Genomic DNA, 20538 nt, shown 5'->3' with positions numbered 1-20538 from the left:
TTCTAATTATGTTATCACAATAGCATTATTAGAAGAAACATTTTGAATTATATGTGCGCTCAGCTGATCGGCTGAGCGCACATATAAAGAGCCGGTCCGCAGCACAGTGACTTCATTGTGCTGCGGACCAGCGAAGAGGACACATCGGGACATCGGATGGTGAGTAAAAAGCTCTCCCCACCCCCACCCCAGCACTGCACCCCTCCCAGCAAGGAAGGGTGGTCACTTAACCCCTTCCTTGCTGGGATGGGTGCAGTCTGACATCAGTCTGGCCCCCAAGGGGTTAAGGGGGATGCAATACATCCTCCCTTAACCCCTTGGGGGCCAGACTGTAAGCAGCGATCTGTTTTGTGTGTTTTTTGTTTGTTTCTCCCTTTTTGTTTTTAAGATATCGGTATCCTGTGGATTACGTTAGATTCCATGGACTACGTCGATGACCATCGGTTGTTTTTTTGTTTTTTTTTTAAATAAAATGGTCAATGAGGTGTTTTTATTTGAATAAAAAAAAATTTTTCACTTGTGTCTTGTCTTTATTTCTTTACTTTATAGACTTAGTAATGGATTCCGTCTATTAGACGGCTTCCACTACTAAGTCAAGGCTTAGTGTTAGCCGGTATAAAATGGCTAACACTAACTCCCCATTATTACCCCAGTACCCAATGCCACCAGGGGTACTGGGAAGAGCCGGGTGTCGGTGGTCCCGGAGCGTCAAAATTGGCGCTCCTGGACTGGGGCGGCAGCAGGCTGGTAAGATTTAGGCTGGGGAGGGCCTAAACCAATGGCTCTTCCCACCCTGGTGTTACCAGGCTGCTGTTGCTTGGTTTTCAACCCGGCTGGTTATAAAAATAGCGGGGACCCTATGCGTTTTTTTTTTTTTTTTTAATAAATAACACTAAGGCCAACAAACACCTTCAATAACTGGTGGCCAAGCGATTAACCGATCGCCAGTTATATTTGCCACCTGCTGCCCATCCTCCCGGTACACAGGAATCTCCGGCAAGGCTGAGCTTTCCTGTGTTCTCTATGGGAAGGGATAAGCCACAGTGAGACCGCTGTTGCTGCGGTTTATCTCTTTCTGAACAAAGGGGTCGTCTGTGATTTTTCATCATGGCAAACCCTTATCACCACCAAGATCATCTGTTGGTAGTTGTTCTAGACAGCCCCATACACCTTATGGCTACGTTCACACAACAAATATTTTCTATTGATCACGGCCATTGTAGCAAATTGCAACATTGGACGTAATTAATAGAAAATGTACATTGCATTACAGTCAGAGGAACCCTGGTCAGAATCCATACACATAGGGGGACATTTATTAAGTCCAGCGTTTTTTACGCTGGGCTTATAAATGTCCCCACAGCTCTGGAGCTCAGGGGATTTATGTATAGGCGAACTGCCTCTACATAAATCCCACGCGCATGGAGCCCATCCGTGCGAATAAATTGAAACTCAGAGCTGGCGTTGGTTTCACTATCATTTTTCCCTCGGTGAGGCCATGCCCCCTCTGCGTGCTGCCGCATCCCCCTTAAAGCCCCCTCTCCGCCCCACTGGAACAGGAGGCGCAGATCGGCCCAATGTGAATAAGATATTTGCAAATAGACCATTTGTGAATATTTTTACGCTGATCGGGCCCATCTGCACCTAAAAAAGGCATTTTAGACTTTTAATGAATTTCCCCCATAGCATATACTCCGGCTGGTATTCCTTGCTCCAGCTGCACTTTCCATTGTGTGCTATGGTGAATTGGGATGCGGGCGCACCTGAATGCGCCCACATCCCAATTCAACAGAAATAAAGCTCATTCGGCCAGTACATGCAGTACCTGCTGGGATTACTTTCACTGACACCGGCTGTTCTGTGACACGGCCGGGTCACAGAACAGCCGGTGTCTTACTATGTGTGAACCCAGCCTATAATTGTGGCCAAATCTGCCACAAGTGGCGGCTTCGGCTGACATAATCAAACCAAATCAACTCCGAATATCATTGTGTCTGTTTATAATATAAGATTATCTATAGGAGTTACTTATATCAAACAACTAACTGGTTGAAACACAGAAACAACTCAGCGAACTGGTTGAAACTCAAAAACAAACTTTGTGAGGTCTTGATAAACTCAAGTGCAAATATAAATATATCAGATTCCAACACCACTGTTTATATCCCAAGTCCATTTTGAAATGTAAATTGGATCTGTACTTTGGTTTCCTAAGCAGGTGACCAGTGTATGTGGTTGGGTGCATAAGACAGACAAGCGTATGGATGGACAAGGGAGTGCCAAGCAAAGTTCCAGCTTCTGCTGACTGAAACAGAGTGAGGATTTTATACAGTATTACGTAAAGGTTTAGAATATTATGTGTGTGTTTTTTTTTCAGGTCACCATATAACATGCTGTAGGGCTCAAAACAAATATAAATAATTACATTGTCAAGAATATTACTATGTTTGGACTAGATTTCTACTTACAAAGATGCTTATTGGGGGTTGGCTGAGACTCAAGTTGTATAATAGTTTCAGGCAGTAGCCCCCAACTTCTTTGTAATGTGCAGGTTACTTTCCATTATGAAAGATGGTGCCAAACAGCACTGACTAATGAAATAGTGGGGAGTTCTAGTAATGCTCTATATTCCTGGAGCAATGGGCAATAGGAAATGACACATAACCTGCGGATTACAGAAACTGTTCATGCTAGTGAATGCTAAGTGTATCACGTCCACTATAAAGTGAGATCATGAATTTAAGGAGGGGGGATACTGAAAATGTGCTACGGGTTTAACTAACTATTTGCCACAATACAGCAAAGCCCAGGTAAGGGCCCTATTCCCCCGGACGATTATCGTTTGCATAATCGTTAACGATTAACGATCTCAAACGACCACTATTGCGAAAGACCTGAAAACGTTCACTCATTTACATGGAACGATAATCGTTACTTATGATCGTAATTGCGATCGTTTTTTTCTTCGCTATTTATTCGGTATTGCGTTCTTATCTATTGCAAATGACCGAATGATGTCTTATTCAATGCGAACGATTTGTGAACGTTTTGCGAACGAGCAACGATAAAAATAGGTCCAGGTCTTATAAAGCGATCAACGATTTCTCGTTCGGTTGTTAATCGTTAACTGCATTTCAACCGAACGATTATCGTTTAGATTCGAACGATTTAACGATAATCTGAACGATAATCGTCTGGTGGAATAGGGCCCTAACTTTAAATCTGCTTGGTTAGAAGAGATGGAGAGATAGACAAATAAATAGACTGAGAGACATATACCAGGTAGAAAAATATAAAGATAGAAAGAAAGAAAGAAAAAAATTGATTTGCTCAAACAGAAATGAACATTTTTTTTTGTGTCCTAGCTGTAAGCAAAGAACTAATATACCCTGAAAATGAAAGGGTTACTATACTTCTTGCCTCTCCCTCATTACATAAAATAGGGCATGGGACTTTCATTCTTACAAAGTGTCACGGTGACAGATGGTTTTTTTAGCTTACAGTCAGGACAGCTGCCGTTAGCTAGCAAAGAGTTAACCTGTGGAATTTAGAGAACACTGTATCTGCCTGTCTTGCTGTCTGTGGCTCATACAATAAGATCTCCAGCCTGAGGAGTAGAAGGACCAGACCGATAACGCACGTTCCTTCTTTTGTGATCTACAGTACATGCACACAATGAGAGGCACCTGCAAATTCTTTTTGTTTTACTTATTGTGTTTTTTAGCTACGCCAATTCAGGCTGCTCGTGCAGAATTAAGCTTATACCCTCAAGATGAAATCAGACTACTCTCTGAAGGTCTTCTCCAGATTGGATCAGGATTAAAAAGGGAATTCAACCATACCAAACATCAAATCAAAAGCATTTTCCAGCAACTAAATCACTTCAATGCATCTCTGGCAAAACTGTCTGGACAAGTTAATCAAGCGACAAAACTTGGAGCAGAACTGGATCAAAAAACAAGAAACTTTGAAGATCATGCTAAGCTCTATGAGATGCTTGCAGAGATCTCAGAAGAACTTGCCAAGCTGAAGGAAGAAGAAGCCTCTCTGGACAACAAGATCAAACCTTTAGAAAGCAAGATCCAAACTGTCCTGGAAATAAGGAATGAGAGGGAACCTGCTCTCAATACATCTGATATTCTGGTAGGTAACTTTGATCATTTGCCAGTTATCAAGGTAGTATAGTATCGTTATAGACAAGACTTTTATAAGATTTGTGAATACTTCTAATATCTAAAAAAATGATTCCTTTACAATGATTCTATTATATTTTATGCATATTTTACTTACTGAAGTTGTTATAAGGATATTAGATAACAAAATAAGGGGAAAAATCAAACAAAAGAATAGTACAGAGCACCTGATTTCTGTGACTTGTACGCAATGTAAATGTATGCACACATTTCTTACATCAATGTTGTTCTTGGCAACAAAGTCTGGCCCGGACAGCAATAAAAAAAAAAATGACACCTGCAGAAATTGAGTGCTAGTTTTCTTTTTGGCAGGCAACTATCGAAAGGCAAAACATGCAAATTCTCTCCCTTCAAGCAATAGTGGACAGTCACCAGGACAAAATCGATTCCCAGGAAGCTAAAATTCAAAGATTGCAAAAGAAGGTAATTGTGCAACTGAACTGAGAAAACCATTGTCTGTATGTTTACTGGTAAGAACATGACATTTTTCCTGAATCTTACCACTCAGGGTTATATTTAGATTGAGCATTACTGGGAAGAACACTGTGATGTGTTGTAATTGTCTCTTATCTTTTACGTATATAAATATTTATGTTGAATAGAACTTCCTGATTTTCTGTAAATGGTCCCTCAAAAAGTTTAGAGATAAAGCTCTGGGCCTGGCTGTATGTATGTGTGTGTATATATATATATATATATATATATATATATATATATATATATATGTGTGTGTGTGTGGGGGGGGGAATTTATCAATAAATCCTCTTTCTGAAATATGCAATTTTCTTATATGTAGATTGTATGTATGTATATATATATATGTTCTTACATATAGATTGTATCATATCATTACATCATATATTGTTATATGTTTAAATCAAATAAATTGGACACTCACCCAAACCTCAGGGGTAAGTCTGTTGGGGGTAAATCACTGCCCTAAAGTCCAGCAAAGCACCTTAGAAAGCCCACTTTCATTATTTTTTCATTCTACAACACTGTTATGGGGGGGGGGGCCTGTTTATATATATAAAGGGGACTCATGTGGAGTCTTTAATTTTAGGGGTCTGATTTGAGGTCTGTTATCTTTAGGAGGACTGATCTAGAGTCTGTACTTTTTATGAGGTCTGTACATAGAGGATCTTTACAGGTGGGGCTGGTTTAGGATCTGTATATGGGCGGTATAAATGGGGTCTATATCTCTATTTAGGAGGTCTGATGTATGACGCTTTATATTTCCCTCTTCTGGGCAAGACAGACAAACATTGTAAGAAGAATCCCATGGGCTCCTCTAGGTCATTATAGGGAAGAAACACTAAAAACAACTACTTGGCTGTAATGAAAATGTATTAGCTCACTTCCTGCAAAAAGTTTTTGGGGTTAGTGCACTTGATGATTTTTCGGGCATTTGTAAGCTAGCTAAGTATAAATCCTTAAAGGGGATATCCAGAGTCAGGTTGTATTTCACTTTTATTACCTGTCAATTAGACAGGATGCTCCTCTTTTTGTCCATTGCTCCCATTCATCTCTTTGATAACTGCCGGAACAAATCACATTCCGTAACAGGGACTTGGAGCCCCTTGTTCTTGGTGGCAGAACAGACAGATCACAAAAATGAGATATATCCATGAGGGTCAACAAACAACCTCATGTTAATGACGACTTTCAAATACCCTTGGGTGTTATCTCTTGGGGAAACATAAAACAAAACAGAACAAAGAAACAAATAAAAGGAAATATTGGGGATAACGATAGTTGATATAAACAGTCCAAGAGACATTTAAGAAAGTGTTGTTTAACATCATCACACAGGCCAAATCACGAAACGCAAAGTCCAAGAAGAGACGTAATCTAGGCGCTCAGGAAAACAGTCAAGTTTGAGAAAAGCATGTCAGATGGGCTTCCCAACTACCGTAAGTGCTCTTTAATAATAAGCATTACTGCCATTGTTCTTACGCTAAAGCAGGGATGGGGAACCTTCGGTCCTACAGCTGTTGAAAAACTACAATTCCCATCATGTCTGGACAGCCAAAGGCTGGATGGTAATCGTAGTTTTGCAACAGCTTGAGGGCCGAAGGATCCCCATCCCTGCACTAAAGCTTTATAATAAGTGTATGTATAACTATATAATACATATTGTATATATTATCCTGAAAAGGGTAGTTCAGTTGCTTACACCTCTTACTGATTCCTACTTTGTCTCTTTGTTACAGCTCAGACTTGAAGAAAGTATAGAACTACATTGACATGAAGAAGCACTGCCCCTCTTGGTCACAGAGACCTAACGTCTTGAAGGACTGAGTTATAATTTATTTCTCTGGAACTTTTTTTGAATTTAATATGCTGCCCAATTCTGGTGCTGTATTCTAACAAGATGTCCCATCAGTATTCTCTTTTCTGCATGCTTTATTTTTCCTCAGCAGTGGAATTCATTAGACCGTGAATTACTGGTGACTCTTTTCTAATATGAGAGAAGCACATTCCGATAGACACTGTCTAGATGCACAGTTCGACACCACTCCAACTGGTAGCTGCGAGGTCGGTAAAAAGAATGGGAACAGTGGACTGCAAAAAGTTGCTGCAAATAGTTTGCTTTCGGAGTAATAGACTGTCTGGCATCCATAAGCAATTTTTCAATTTCCTGATTATAGCTTCTTGAGTACAAGGGGCTCTACCAAAACCAGGTACTGAAACTTTTCAGACTATTTAGCAGTAGAAAGTACATTAAACATGTGAAATCCCATAAAATCTTATTAAATAAGGAAAAATACAGAAAGGAAACAGTATGGCAACAAGTAGTAGGTCAGCTGTACACAAAAACATCTATTAAAAAAAAGTATGTCAGTGTTCTGGCCATAATCCAGGAAGGTTGCTTGATGCTGAATTGATGGCAACATGACAGGATGCCACAGATGCTCATGATAAACATCCAATGGATGGTATTAGAAGGGATATTGGAACTTAATTTGCTAATGGTTTAATTATGTTTAATGGGGATGTGTCTGGCCAGCAAGCTCCAATTTAACTGGGTTAGGGGAGGGGGGAGTAGTATCTTGTGTATTGTCAGTGTAAATAGCAACTTCTTACTTCAAGGTTCAAATAGGTTCTTGAAGGGGCTCAGAGCATGGCAATCTACTCTATGATATCCATATACCCTAATAGTTATACGAATAGGAATTGTCAACCTGGGACAACCTGTTACAAACATTGCTGGGGTGATCATCTCTCCATATTGGTGGTGTTGGGGATGGGGAGGGAGGGCGGGCGTAGCTGCTGAATTCTTAGTTATTGCAACCCACTTAAAAAAGGACTCTTTTTCCCACTAAGAAAAATATATTTACAGTCTCATGGACCTGGATGTCCTCATGGTTCTACTAAACTCTACTCAACACTGAATCAACCTAAGCATGGGAACATGTTCTCAAATAAGGAGGTCTGATATGGAGATCTGACAGTGATCTTAATGTGTGAAGGAAATCCGATACAGTCAAACTTTTAAGATTTTAAGTTCTGTCATGTATTGTACATCCGGATCCTTTTTTTGAGAAGACCCCCCCCCCCTACAAGACCACATTTGTATTCAATGTCAAATGGTCATAGTAAAGAGGTTTCACTGTACAGTATGTTAGATGAGATGAAACCAGATGGCTTTATTTAATGGTATTGGCTATACAGATCTCTTGTGTCATCTGCAGTCTATAATCATTGACATACTGTATAAATGAATGAATATTACTAGAATTATTCTCTATACAACCAAATCTACACATCTGGAGTCATTAAAAAAATACTGGCACAATCTTAATGAAATACTATTAGATGTGATAAACCGGTGCAGAGCTATTTTACTGTAGGTAAAGCAGGAGAACATAAAGGTAAATTGTAACCTATAAATATTTATTTTGCAACAAATAAACATTTTGTGGGCTATGTACCTATTACTTGCTCTTATGTCACTGGTTTTTGGTCTAGGGAATGTAATCCTTTACTAAAATTTCAACATAAATCCTCTTTAAGCGCCAAAGAAATCGTGTGTGGATGTGGAATAGCAGTGCTGCTGCCAAGTAGGGCGAAGTTCAGAGAGCTGAATGCACTTTTCATCTTCCTCCTCAATACATGTAGTTCTCATTCAGCAGATCACTGCCGTGCAGACAAAGCACAGTATCCCGTAACAATAAACAATACTAAAAAGGCGACTTTTGGTATACATAGATTAATTGCTCTCTAGCCAGGAAATATTTACTGTATTGTGACCTCAGTCTGGGGAACAGATTTTATATCTTCCTCTACTCCTTGTAAAAGATATATTTAAACATAATGACGCTTTTCTGGTTAAAGGTTACAGAGTAGGCTATGTAACTTGCAACATTCCATGAGTATTAATTAGTAACAGTTTTTTTAAGATTTGTTCTTTCTGTGAGTAAACAGAAACAATCTTAAGGGTACGTGTACACTTACCGGATCCGCAGCGGATTTCATTTAAATAACTCAACACAGCATCAAATCTGCACCACCAAATCTGCTGCGGATCTGCTGCGGATCTACTGCGGATCCTGTAGGTGTGAACGCACCCCAAAGGGGTACTCTGGAGATGCAACTTTTTTTTTATTTTTTTCTAATATGTTGTTTTAATAAAGTAATATTAGTTTGTAATGTAACTTTATTAAAATAAATGTAAAGTTCTTTTTATGTTGACTGTCATCAGTAAGAGGCATCACGGCCCCCTGCCACCAATGGTTGTGTCAGGAACTGCAGGGCTGTCTAAGCCCTGCAGTTCCTGATCCCCTGCTCTGATCAAGCGCTACCAACAGCACTATACAAAGCAGGGTCCTGTTCCCCTGTGTACAGTATATTCTTATATACAGTACCCAGGGGTTAAGAGGCTGCCCTACATGATCAGCCTCTGCACAGCTAGTAGTGATTGCTGTCATTGCTCGCTCTGCTGATGGTTCTATCTGAGCCAGCGGTGATAGCAATTTCCTGATCAAATTTCCTTATGACTCAAATTAGGGCCTGAGTGACACCTACCAAGAATTATGAGAACAAGTTTTAGAAAGTACCAGTGCTGAGCCACCTACAGTGTTCAATACTATTTTTACTACTATGCCAACAGGAAAGGAATTTATTATCACAAAACTATGGACAAACATGCCACATTGAAATTACCAGGACAGATGAAGGTAGTAAAAGAGAAATTTAGTCACCAGGAATAAAGCAGCAGAGATGACTATTTCTATAGGGTGCTAAACGCTTACACAATTCACAACCTATCGGTGCTGACTACAAAATATTATCAAAGTAACCTCGCATTGCAACTGTGCCGTAATGACATGAGTTTGTCATAGGTGCTCTAACAAGCGCAGCACGTCTGAATGCTCTGCCTGAGATTTAGGCTATTTTCATTCTACATTAGCCTTCTGTCATATTTCCTATTAAATGTCTTGTATCTGTAACATTATACTCTGTTTATGCCATTGTTTTAAATACGTCTCACTTCTTTGTTACTGTATGTAATATTGTTTTCTGTAAGTAGTTTTTGATATGGACAATTTTTTTCATTCTCCTTTTGTGCTTATAAGGATGTGAATAAAGACATGTTCCCAAATATACAGTATATCGCTGTTATGTACAGTTCCAGAAACAATTTCATATTCTAAATTTAGCTATTCTTGAGGTTGCTAGGCCTCCACAGATGTAATGCTGTTTTCACCAAGGGAACTGTAGTAAAAGTTGCAGATTACAATGGATGCCAGTCTACCAGGGACCAGAGAAGCACTGGCTTCATATATTTGCCTAGTAAAAGAGTGGATCCATCCTGGTAATTTTCTTTGAGAAGACCAACTTCTTAAAAGGGCACTTTTCAATAAAATATGGGTTTTAAATAGAGTGGTTCCTTAAAGGGGTATTTCCCTTAAACATAACTTTTTATTTGTCGCTGCCCATAGTGAGGCTAACAATCCATTTCATTTGTTCAGTCTCCTTCCCCCAGTTCTGAGCTGCTGCTTTCTGCTGAAGTAACAAAGACTGTATGTGAGCTTTTCTCTCCATCCTCTCCTCGTCCCTCTTCCCTTCTGAGACAGCTGATGTAAACAAGTCCCTGGCAGGCTTTATCTGCAACATTGTAGTTTCTTTGTAATGCTGGGAGGGTTATTCTGAGGTCAGGTTGCTGAACCCACTGTGATATTAATACTCTCAGCATTTTAAGCCATCTTGGAAAGGAGGAGGGAGACGGAGAGAGCAGCTCGCACACAGTTTTCTTTGTCTTCAGCACAAAGAAACAGCTCAGAACTGGGGCAAGGAGACTGATAAGGTAATGACATGTCTGGAATGAATTGTTAGTCTCCAGAAGGGGGAGATGATTCAACATGTATTTTATCTGAGTGGAATACCCCTTTAATTTCAATTGCAAACACACTTTTTTCACATCTCCTGTTAATTTTAAAAAAGTTATAACGACAGTGACACTTTTTCAATATTGGGTTTTAAATAGGAAGTCCCATGAAAATGAAAAATATGCTGCAAGCAAGTATACTTACCCGTCCCCATGCATCTGCAGTGCCGCACTTCACTCTCTCTGACAGCCGCAGGAAGTCATTTTCGTTTGGCTTCTCTGTCCATCATGGGCTTGGGTCCTGCTGCTAGAATGTCATGTCCCGATGCTGGATTGCCCACTCATCCAATCAGTGACTGCAGCAGTGTCCCCCTCAGTCACTGATTGGCTGAGTGGGCAATCCATCAACAGGGTATGTGACATTACAGCACGGGGGCCCAGGGATCGGTAAGTATGATTTTTTATGTTTCTGCACCCCATGAATGCCTGTAATTTTTTTTATTTTCATGGGACTTCTCCTTTAACACTGTTTTAGAACGACAATCCTTAGGGCATACGGATGTCACAGAGAGAGGTACCTCCACTCAAGACCAGCTCTATTTGGCAGAAAGGAGCACTGCTCTGTAAGGGTCTGGCAGACACAGCGTATCCATGCCTTACATTATTATATAGATGCCAATTTACTTGAATGCCTAGCATGTACTACAATTCCTCTTCCTTTTTTGCTGTAAGGGAAATACATGACTTAACACCAAAAAAGCACCTATCACCTCCTGGGAAACCTCATCAATTAACTAAACTATATTAACTTTCTCCAGTTTACTTAATTTAGTAATAAAGCACTGGAGAAAAGAAGAGTCAGTAGGGGGGGAGGGGGGATCATTATTCTGACTACCTGCTTGGAAGCTGGAAAAGTCCATGATGTGGGGGAAGCTGGTAAACACAGGGGAGATCTTTGCTGTTCTTTTACTTCATGCTGGGAGATAATTTATGAGCAGCAATGTAAGATTAAGGAGTTCTGTGGATTATGAAGCAGCAGGAGGAGGAAAAGCTAGAAGTAACTGTAGCAGTAACAGCAGTAAACTATCCCCTCAATGTGCTTTGCTTGCTGCATGCTGTCTGAAATTGAAACTCAAATTAAAGGGGTTATCCAGGATTTAAAAAAAACACGGCCCATTTCATCCAGAAGCAGCATGACTCATCCCTTTGGTTGGGATTTTGCAGTTAGGCTCTATTCTTTTTAATGGAACTGAGATGCAAAACCACACCCAAACTGGAGATAAGAGTGGTGCTGTCCCTGGAAGAAAGCAGCCATTTAAAAGCAGCTACATACCAGCCCAACAATACACAACAAACACTGAGCTCAGGGAGACCAGCAAAAAAAAAAAAAAAAAATCCATTGGAGTACTCATTCAAAAGTCGCCATTAATGCATTGCCTTCTATAAAATTTGAATATGCAAGAAAGGGGTCTGTGGAGCCTCAATTGTGAGTCTCAAAACACAGGGAATAGTCAGATATCCCTCCAGGGAATTAAACCTGTTGCCAAAGGGTGCCTCCTAGTGGGGAAATCACCCAACCACCCTTATACATAGCCCCTTAAGTCCCATTCGGTTGCGAGTATTGGGACACAAATAGGGAAATACCAACTGAGAGGGACTTTAGGGGCTACCTGTCAGGATGGTTTGTTGATCTCCCCACTGGGAGGCACCACTTCGCAACAGGTTTCCTTCTCTGGAGGGATATCTGTCTATTTCCGTATTTTGATACTCACAACCATGGACCTCTTTCTAGCATATACATCTTAGCCTAGCAGATTAAAGGAGAAGTCAGGCGAAAATTTTTATTAAAGTATTGTATTGCCACCCAAAAGTTATACAAATCAGCAATATACACTTATTACGGGAGACGCACATAAAGTGCTTTTTTCCCTGCACTTACTACTGCATTAAGGCTTCACTTCCTGGATAACATGGTGATGTCACTTCCTGGATAAAATGGTGATGTCACGACCCGACTCCCAGAGCTATCTGGGCTGTAGCTGCTGGAGAGGATGATGGCAGAGGGATGCTCAGCGTCCCTCCAGTGCTCTGTGTCCCTCAGTGTCTCTCTGCCATCATCCTCTCCAGCAGCCACAGCCTGCACAGCTCTGGGAGTCGGGTCGTGACATCACCATTTTATCCAGGAAGTGAAGCCTTGATGCAGTATTAAGTGCAGGGAAAAAAAGCACTTTATGTGCATTTCCCGTAATAAGTGTATATTGGTGATTTGTATAACTTTTGGGGGGCAATATAATACTTTAATAAAATTTTTTGCTGGACTTCTTTAACCTCTTACAAAATCAGCTCTCCCCCTATGCTGTTGGTATCTCTATAAAAAGAGGAAAATCACCAGATTGTAAAGGTGGACAGATGGCACCAAAAAGCTGATTTGTAAATCCTTCTTCCTAAAATGGGAAAGCGCCGCTGTCCCATCTTAGTCAGTGATTGGCTGAGCGGGCTGTCAATCCAGAGACGGGTTGTCTTGGAAGTGGAGGCAACTGCTATTATTGGCAACACCGAAGACCTGTCGGAGGACACCCAGGAGTGTGGAAAGGTAAGCATAGGCTTTTTTTTTTTTTTTTTTTCTATATAACAGAAGCAGTATATTAAAAGTTGTCTAACACTGGACAACCCCTTTAACTAGATGCCCTACCCTAGATGCCAAAGATAGAAAGTATCAGCACCCAATAAAGCCATTTAGAAATACACAGCACTGGAAACAGCTGTGAACACAGTGCAGGCACGGCTCTGCTATTCCCTGCTGCTGCCCTTATACAGCAAGATTTGGGGGAACCTATTTAGTTCTAATATTCTAATAGAAGCAGGTTATTTAAAAAACACTTACATGTGTCTAAAAGTTTCAATATCGAAATGTTTCAATAAGAAAATCAGTGTTCCTATCATCTGGAAAAACGTTTAAAATATAACAGAGACTTGTGAAAAGTTTTCATAATTTGGGGTCTGGGCATTCAGACTGCTATGGATGTTAACCCAGAGCCTGGAGAAACATGTGGCTAAGCAATTCTCTCTCTGGCTTTCTGCGACTTTTGTCTTGCTGCAGAAGACTACAGAGTCTACTGCAGTGAGGCAGAGAGAATCCCCGAGAAAGAATCCCTTAGCCACAGGCTTCTCTTGGCTTTATCTAAAGACTGGTGTCTGAACACTCCGATGCCAACCAATCAAATCTTTTGACATGCCTCTATGACAAAGTGAATTTTTTCCCCCGAAAGGAACACTTTAACATAAGTCCCTTCAGTGATATCAGTTGGACTGCACTGGCACTAGGACATTGAGTCCCACTTGGTGATATTCTATTGTTCTGCATGATGAATTAGCAGGGCTCCTGTCTGGGGTAAATTCTCCATTTTACAATCTACTGACATAGGAAGGCATGCAAGTGTAAATAGAGGAACCTTTCACAACATGTGTTTCATTGCTGTTTTTCAGTAAAGTTTCCTGTGTGCACAGGAAAACGCTTTTTCCCAACGGCAACAAGGATGACACTGTACAACAGTTTTATAGCTCACAAATCGCTATTCCATCTGTTTATGTTTCTGAACTACAGGACAGCAATAATCTGTCTGGCGAAAGACAACCTTGTAATTTTAAACTTTACCTGTAGAAGGTGTGAGGAACGTAGACTTCTTTCATAGGAAACTCAAGGATCTCTTTAACTAGACGTGTCCGACCTTCAGGAAATGGCTTAACTGGAAGCAACTCAGGAGTAAGGCACCCACTCAGCCCATCATACACTGGAGAGATCTCAAGCTTCAGTATACCTTGAGAAAGCAGGCAGATTATGGCAATACTTGTATGAATATTGTTTAAAGCGAATATACCACCTCATGGCCCATAATAAGATTTACATACCTCCCTGTTGGCGCCACTGCGGTCAATCAACTGATGTGGAGTTTTTTTAAATCTGCCGTCTGGGGTGCCCCCAACTTGCCCTATTGTTTTTTAATATGGAGCCAATCTCATACCGATTCCGACCCTGTTGCTGCAAATTCCTGATTATATCCAAGATAGTAGTAGCCAGACACTGGAAGACCTCTACCCCTCCTGACCTGTCCAGAGTCATTATCTCCCTAAACAATACTTTTATTTAAGAGCATATTATCGCTCTCAGCTCTATAAGACATCCGAAATTTGCAGAGGAATGGTCTGCATGGATATCCTCATCTCACTGTGTACACCCTCTCCCTTAAAAATTGCCCTTAGCGGCTATGTATTATTCCCTCTCACTATGCCTCTACCTACACTAATGCAATATACTATATGTTATTGTTGCACGGGAGAAACAGCCGTCAGGTTCAGTATGATTTGTTAAATCTGAAAGTAGACTTGCATGGCGCTGTCTGGCTTGTTGCCAGGTTCTGTGCCTTCCTTTATTATCCTTCTTACAGGATGTTATTGACAGGTATTGTTCTTACCTGTGATTTGTCTAAATTGCCTTGCTCAACCATTTATGGACATTGGAATCTCGAGTTCTTGCTCTGTTCTAATATTTGAACATACTATTTGAGTCCTGTGAACTACTCTACTGTATGTATACTTATATATTTGTATTCAAAAATTCTTTTAATAACAACTTATTGAACTGAATCTGCCGCCTGGTGTCTGTTAAATCAGCCTGCAATCTGATATGCTAATGAGGGCCGTTATGCACTAGAGGTCAACCCGTTGTGAGCAATTCAAAGATATCTAGTTCCCAACCCCCCCATACCTCCCCAACACGCACCTCCTCTTCTCATCTAGTCTGCCTCACAGCCCTGCCTTCTGCCCGGCCTGCCACAGGGTCCTGCTCTGATGATGGCGCTCCATATCTCAGAGCAATGACAGGCCTGGCCGAGCAGGAGTCGGGTCTGTAAGAGAGACTGAAGGTGCGCATCACGGGAGGGGGGGGGGGTCTGGCATTTGGGGGGGGTGAGGCTAGGAGATTGCTCATGCAGACTGACCTTCAATGCACAATGTCCCTCATTAGCATATCGGATTACAGGCAAATATAACTGGAACTGATTAGAAAAAGCCCCACACCAGCTGATTTTACGGCAACTGATGGGTGCTATCTAAATCTTATTGCCGGCCATGGGATGCTACGTTTGCTTTGAGAAAAGTTACAATAAAACCTAAAATGTAAATTACAAATACTTTTGAATTAAAAACAAAAAAATTTAAGGCCCAGGTCACACAAGGATTTTTTTCAGAATTGACTTTAAGAGCACCTGTCAGCCGGGATGCCGTGGCGGAGCCCAGCATACTTAACCCTCCCTGGAAGTCCTGCTCCTGGACACGGTCCCTGGGTGGAGAAATCACGGCCCATATCTGAGCACGCGCATTATGCAGCCGGGCTTCACCGGGGGGGTCAGGTAGACTCCGCCACGGCATCTCGGCTGATAGGTTCCCTTTAAGTAAAAATGTGTTGTAGTTCATATAGCTCAGAATTTGTGGATATAGAATCTGCATCATATGAAAAAAAGAAGTGACATGTTACTTCTTGATGAGGAATCTCTAGGCAGCTAGATGTGGATAAGTCCCTATGAATAGGGCAATAATCCATGTCCAAATTCCCAACATGAAGCCACAACCACACAACATGCTTTCTTGGCCTTTGACGGCAGTTTTTTTGGAGGGACGTCATTTGGAGCCCAAATAAGGGCCCTTAGTTCAAAACAATGGCCGTTGTTTGTGGAATAACGGCTGTTCTTTTATAATAACAGTTGTTAAATGACGGCTGCACCAAAAAAACGCCATCAATCTCCAAGAAAAAGGTGTTGTGCGGTCATGGCCTGAAGCTTCAAATTCACAGCAAAAATCTGAGGATCTGTCTTGGATTTCTGATGGCAAAAGCCACCATGTGACCATGGCCTTAAGAAACAAAATGATTTTTATACTGCTTTCACAATGAAAGATGTTAAAAAAAAGTATAAAACGAATGTATGCTTTTTTCCCCAAAACAGCGCCAAATTGTCTATAGGGTATATGTGGCATATCAACACAGCCCTATGTACCTGAATTATTACAGGCATCTGTCAGCAGCAATTCATGGTTTAAGCTGCTGACACTGTTGGATGCTGTTATATCAGAGAGACACATGGTACCTCTCATATATCTATCTGTGCTTCCAGAATTTAGAAACATGCTTTGGTTCTACAATAAAAAGAGTGAAAGAGGCTTTCCAGAGCTTCTGAAGTGCAGCAAGCTGTAACCTCTCCCTACTCTCCCTCCCATACCTGATCCTGTTTGGGACTCAGCTTGCAAGTGTCAATCAGGCAGGAATGGGGTGAGAGGAGACATTCCAGCCTGCAGCTATTCAGGAGCTTGGGAAAGCCGCTTTGTACCAAAGGCTAAAACGCATTTTTCTACATCCTAAAAGCACAAATATATGAAAGATACTATGTGTCTCCTTGACCTAACAGCTATCTAACAGTGTCAGCAGTTTGGAACATCAATTACAGCGGACAGACTCCCTTTAAATGAATAACTAAGAAACACAGGAACATTCTTCTAATAAGGCATCACAACATCTTAGGTCTTACGTACTAAGCAGATTCAGAATGCTGTAGCCACAGAAATGTATATCCCCGGACTGTACCTCTGTGTAACTCATTTCACATCAGGGAAAAATAAAGTGGTGCACTATGAAAGAGTATTAGGCTCAGTTTCCACATCAGCTTTAAGGATCATTTTTAGTGTAGAGAAATATATATATTTTTTACTTTCCTTTTTGTATTCTTCGCAAATACAGCCCAAAACCCATCTGTTTTCAGTTGGGACATTTTTTGACCATTTATGTGCCAAAAATGTGTCCCAAATTACATACTAGAATACATATGTATTTTGGCACATATTTGGCATGTACACACCCTTCCTTGGCAATTAACTTTACAATTTTGGATGTAAAATAAATGGGTTTGCACAAGAGCTGTTTACAGGGCATTTTTTTTGAGCTGTAAGGCTATGCCCCCACACTGTCCTATTTTGGCCATATGTGCTTAAATACCATACATTATTTCAAAATGCTTAATCATGTGCAATCACAGTCACCATTTTGAAATAATGGCTGTTATTTAGACTTAAAATCATGGCCAAAATAAGATGGTGTGTGAACATAGCTTAAAGCTGATGTTTTGAGGCTTTAGAGCCCAAAGATGGTGTGCAAGCAGGGCTAATCCATCCTTAGAAGGGTACATCTTATTACTAAAGTCCCACATGGCAATACTGCCCTCACCTGGTATACATTTGGCCCGCTTTTGCAATGATCTTTTAGAATCGATTAACTGCTTGAATAAATCTTCATCACTTAGTTTGTCTCCTTCCTAGTAAAAGAAACATATACAGCCATTATATCAATGATGACCAATGATCTTATAATGTATCTATTGGGAACTCCTTTCCCCATCCTTAGTGCATACGCTGAACTTCTGTTCCCCCTGGAGATTAGCTACTGCCAGTGGTGTCTGGCAGCAGATTATTCCACTCTCCCCACTAAAATGAAGATGCATTCCTGCCTGGACTGAGCACGTGCGTTTATGGTTGAGTCAAGAATAGCTCATTTGGCTGACATCTCGCAGTAAGGGCTCGTTCCCACTGAGCAAAAGCAGCTGAATTTCTGCGCTGAATCAGCGCTGAAATTTCAGCCGTTAAAATAGGTGCAGAGCTAATTTCCATTGTGTTGAATGGAAATTCTGCTCTGCAGTTCACACAGTGGAATTTCCACACTGAACTAATCCGCTTTCCGCCAGAAGAATGAACATGTTCATTCTTCCGCTAGCGGAAGCCTATACAAATCAATGGGGCTCTGATTTTCTGTTTCAGCGCGGATTCAGCGCGGATTCAGCGCGGAATACAAGCGTAATACAAGCGGAAATTACTCGCTGAATCAGCGCGGAAATGGGGAAAAGAGGGAGGAGGAGGATTCTAGTATATGTTCTGGTATAGTCTAGTTTACTCGCCAAATACTCGCTGAATTTCAGCGCTGAATGCATGCGGATTCAGCGCGGATTCCTCGAGTATTCCGCGCTGAATTTGTCAAGAGCTGATTACGAGCTGAACACTTTCCTAGCAGAATACGCAGGGATTCTGCTTACATTCTGCTTATATTCTGCTCGGAATTCAGCATCAGTTGATTTCAGGCGGAAATATTTCCTTGCGTAATCCGCTCCTTTTGCTCTGTGTGAACGTAGCCTAAGAGTATGGTCACACTGAGCAAAACAGTCAAAATAGCACAGCAGAGCTTCCCGCCGCTTAATCCCGCCTGCCTTAGTTTCACACAGTGTCTCTATGGGATGTCTCGCGTGCCTCCACTCCCAACGTTCTCTGCTCAAAGAATTGACACTATTCATGGTAGAATATTCACTAACAAGCTATCAAAGTTATGTAACAGTAGATCTCATGTAAATGAACAAATCACAACCTTAAATTACTTGGGAGGCAGTAATTTATGTTTACCTAATGAAAACTGATCCTGTGATTCATTAGATCCTATATTAATGCATTATTGCATTTGTTATTACACAAACATGTCAAAGGTTTTGATTGATCTGGCTGTTTAGACCCCCATCGTTTATTAGGTAGAGCTGGGAGAAGCATATGGTTGTACTCTTCACTCCATGGCCCACTGTTCTATCTGACTCATTTCAGGAGTTTGCATAGAATGTCTATGAAGGCTGTATTCTGACCAATTAAAACTTCTGACATGTACAGGTGACGTGCCAAAAGAATCTGAAAGTAACAGTAATAAAATCACCTGCTTAAAGAAAGTGGTTTGTGTAATTGTTGTGGGTTTGAATGGTGACGACGGGCCTTCATCCACTGAGTATCCTCTATCAGAAAATCTCCTTGCCTGCCCCAGTGAGGACCTCCTGTCACCAGCAGCTGTCTTTCCTATACGAGAAGAAGATATAAGGTACTAAGCAGGTATAACCTTACATACAGACATAAGTACAGTGTTAGACAATTTCTACAGGACACCTTATACCACATATATGACCAACCCATACTACAGCAAATAATAGTGATCAGATGAGTGAGATAATTTCATTACAATTCTATTGCTATATGCCTAACAAGGCAAGGCCTCAAAAATGTCTCCTCCCAGCGGCAACACAATGTAACAAAATACAACCTCCTTGGTAAAATGGTTACTGTACCATTCCCATTTTCTGCTTCCGGTGTTTCTCTATCCAGAGTCATAACATTAATACAACTCTGGAGGGTAATCGGTATCCAAGCAAATGGCATGCGATATCTTCCTAGACGCTGACAGAAGTTTTCTGCTTGAGATTTAAGCTTTTCTACTTTTTCTTTGGTCTGCAATAGATGCAAATACAAGAGAATAAACATCGAGAGGAAAAACGCCATACTGCATATGTTACAGTAGATCTGTTACATAGAAGCAATTTATGGAACAGCAGTTGGTTATCTGTCAATAAGTAGTGTCATAAGGGGTTTTACACAGGGTGATTGTCCGCTGAATAGGTCGATAACCGCCCTGTATAAAAACACCCTACATTAATTCGACAAGTGAGTAATCACTCTTCACTAGCTGATCACTGGGATCACTGTGCAACCCTAAAAATCCTCAATGGTCGGCTCCACCTCTCACTGTGTAAACAGCAGGTAACTGGTCAATAAGGATGCAAGTAAAAGGCTGCATCCAGCAATCATTCCTGAAGCCCTGGCTGCACAACTGTGTTAAAGGCTCAATAAAGGGGAACGCAAAATTTCGTTTTCTTTCAAATCAGCTGCTGTCAGAAAACTATATACATTTGTAATTTACTTAAAAAAATATCTCAGGTTCTCCAGTATTAATCAGCTGCTGCATGTCCTGCAGGAAGTGGTGTATTCTTTCCAGTCTGACACAGTGCTCTCTGCAGCCACTTCAGTCCATGTCAAAAAATTTTCAAAGTCATAGCAAAACCACATAGAAAACCTTTCCTACTCTAGACATTTTCCGCCCTATAAAAGGGGGAA

At 41.0% G+C, this 20538-nt stretch overlaps 2 protein-coding genes across 5 annotated transcripts in view; one reads left to right on the top strand and one right to left on the bottom strand.

Annotated features, from left to right (window-relative positions):
* Nucleotides 1-20538, bottom strand: part of DOCK8 (dedicator of cytokinesis 8) — a 104757-nt gene that overhangs the window by 57108 nt on the left and 27111 nt on the right. For all 3 annotated transcript variants that reach the window (XM_069961889.1, XM_069961887.1, XM_069961888.1), the window contains exons 11-14: nucleotides 19716-19875; nucleotides 19313-19449; nucleotides 17795-17882; nucleotides 14180-14342 (exon numbers count right to left, since the gene is read on the bottom strand). In XM_069961889.1, coding sequence (XP_069817990.1) covers nucleotides 14180-14342; nucleotides 17795-17882; nucleotides 19313-19449; nucleotides 19716-19875 — 548 coding nt within the window. The remainder of the gene's footprint in view (nucleotides 1-14179; nucleotides 14343-17794; nucleotides 17883-19312; nucleotides 19450-19715; nucleotides 19876-20538) is intronic.
* LOC138787128 (angiopoietin-related protein 3-like) lies at nucleotides 2228-9800 on the top strand. 2 transcript variants are annotated; one of them, XM_069964272.1, is made up of 5 exons: nucleotides 2228-2315; nucleotides 3725-4143; nucleotides 4506-4616; nucleotides 6006-6106; nucleotides 6407-9800. In XM_069964272.1, exons 2-4 carry the CDS (start codon nucleotides 3994-3996, stop codon nucleotides 6072-6074), a joined length of 330 nt encoding a protein of 109 aa, XP_069820373.1. In that variant the 5' UTR covers nucleotides 2228-2315; nucleotides 3725-3993; the 3' UTR covers nucleotides 6075-6106; nucleotides 6407-9800. The 2 variants fall into 2 exon arrangements, with proteins under 2 accessions (XP_069820373.1, XP_069820372.1); XM_069964271.1 differs by lacking the exon at nucleotides 2228-2315 and having other exon boundaries at nucleotides 3592-4143.

This window comes from Dendropsophus ebraccatus, chromosome 3 (genome assembly GCF_027789765.1).
Source record: "Dendropsophus ebraccatus isolate aDenEbr1 chromosome 3, aDenEbr1.pat, whole genome shotgun sequence".
Lineage (NCBI taxonomy): Eukaryota > Metazoa > Chordata > Amphibia > Anura > Hylidae > Dendropsophus > Dendropsophus ebraccatus.
The sequence above is the reverse complement of the archived record's forward strand: the minus strand, read 5'-3'. Positions and strand labels throughout refer to the sequence as shown.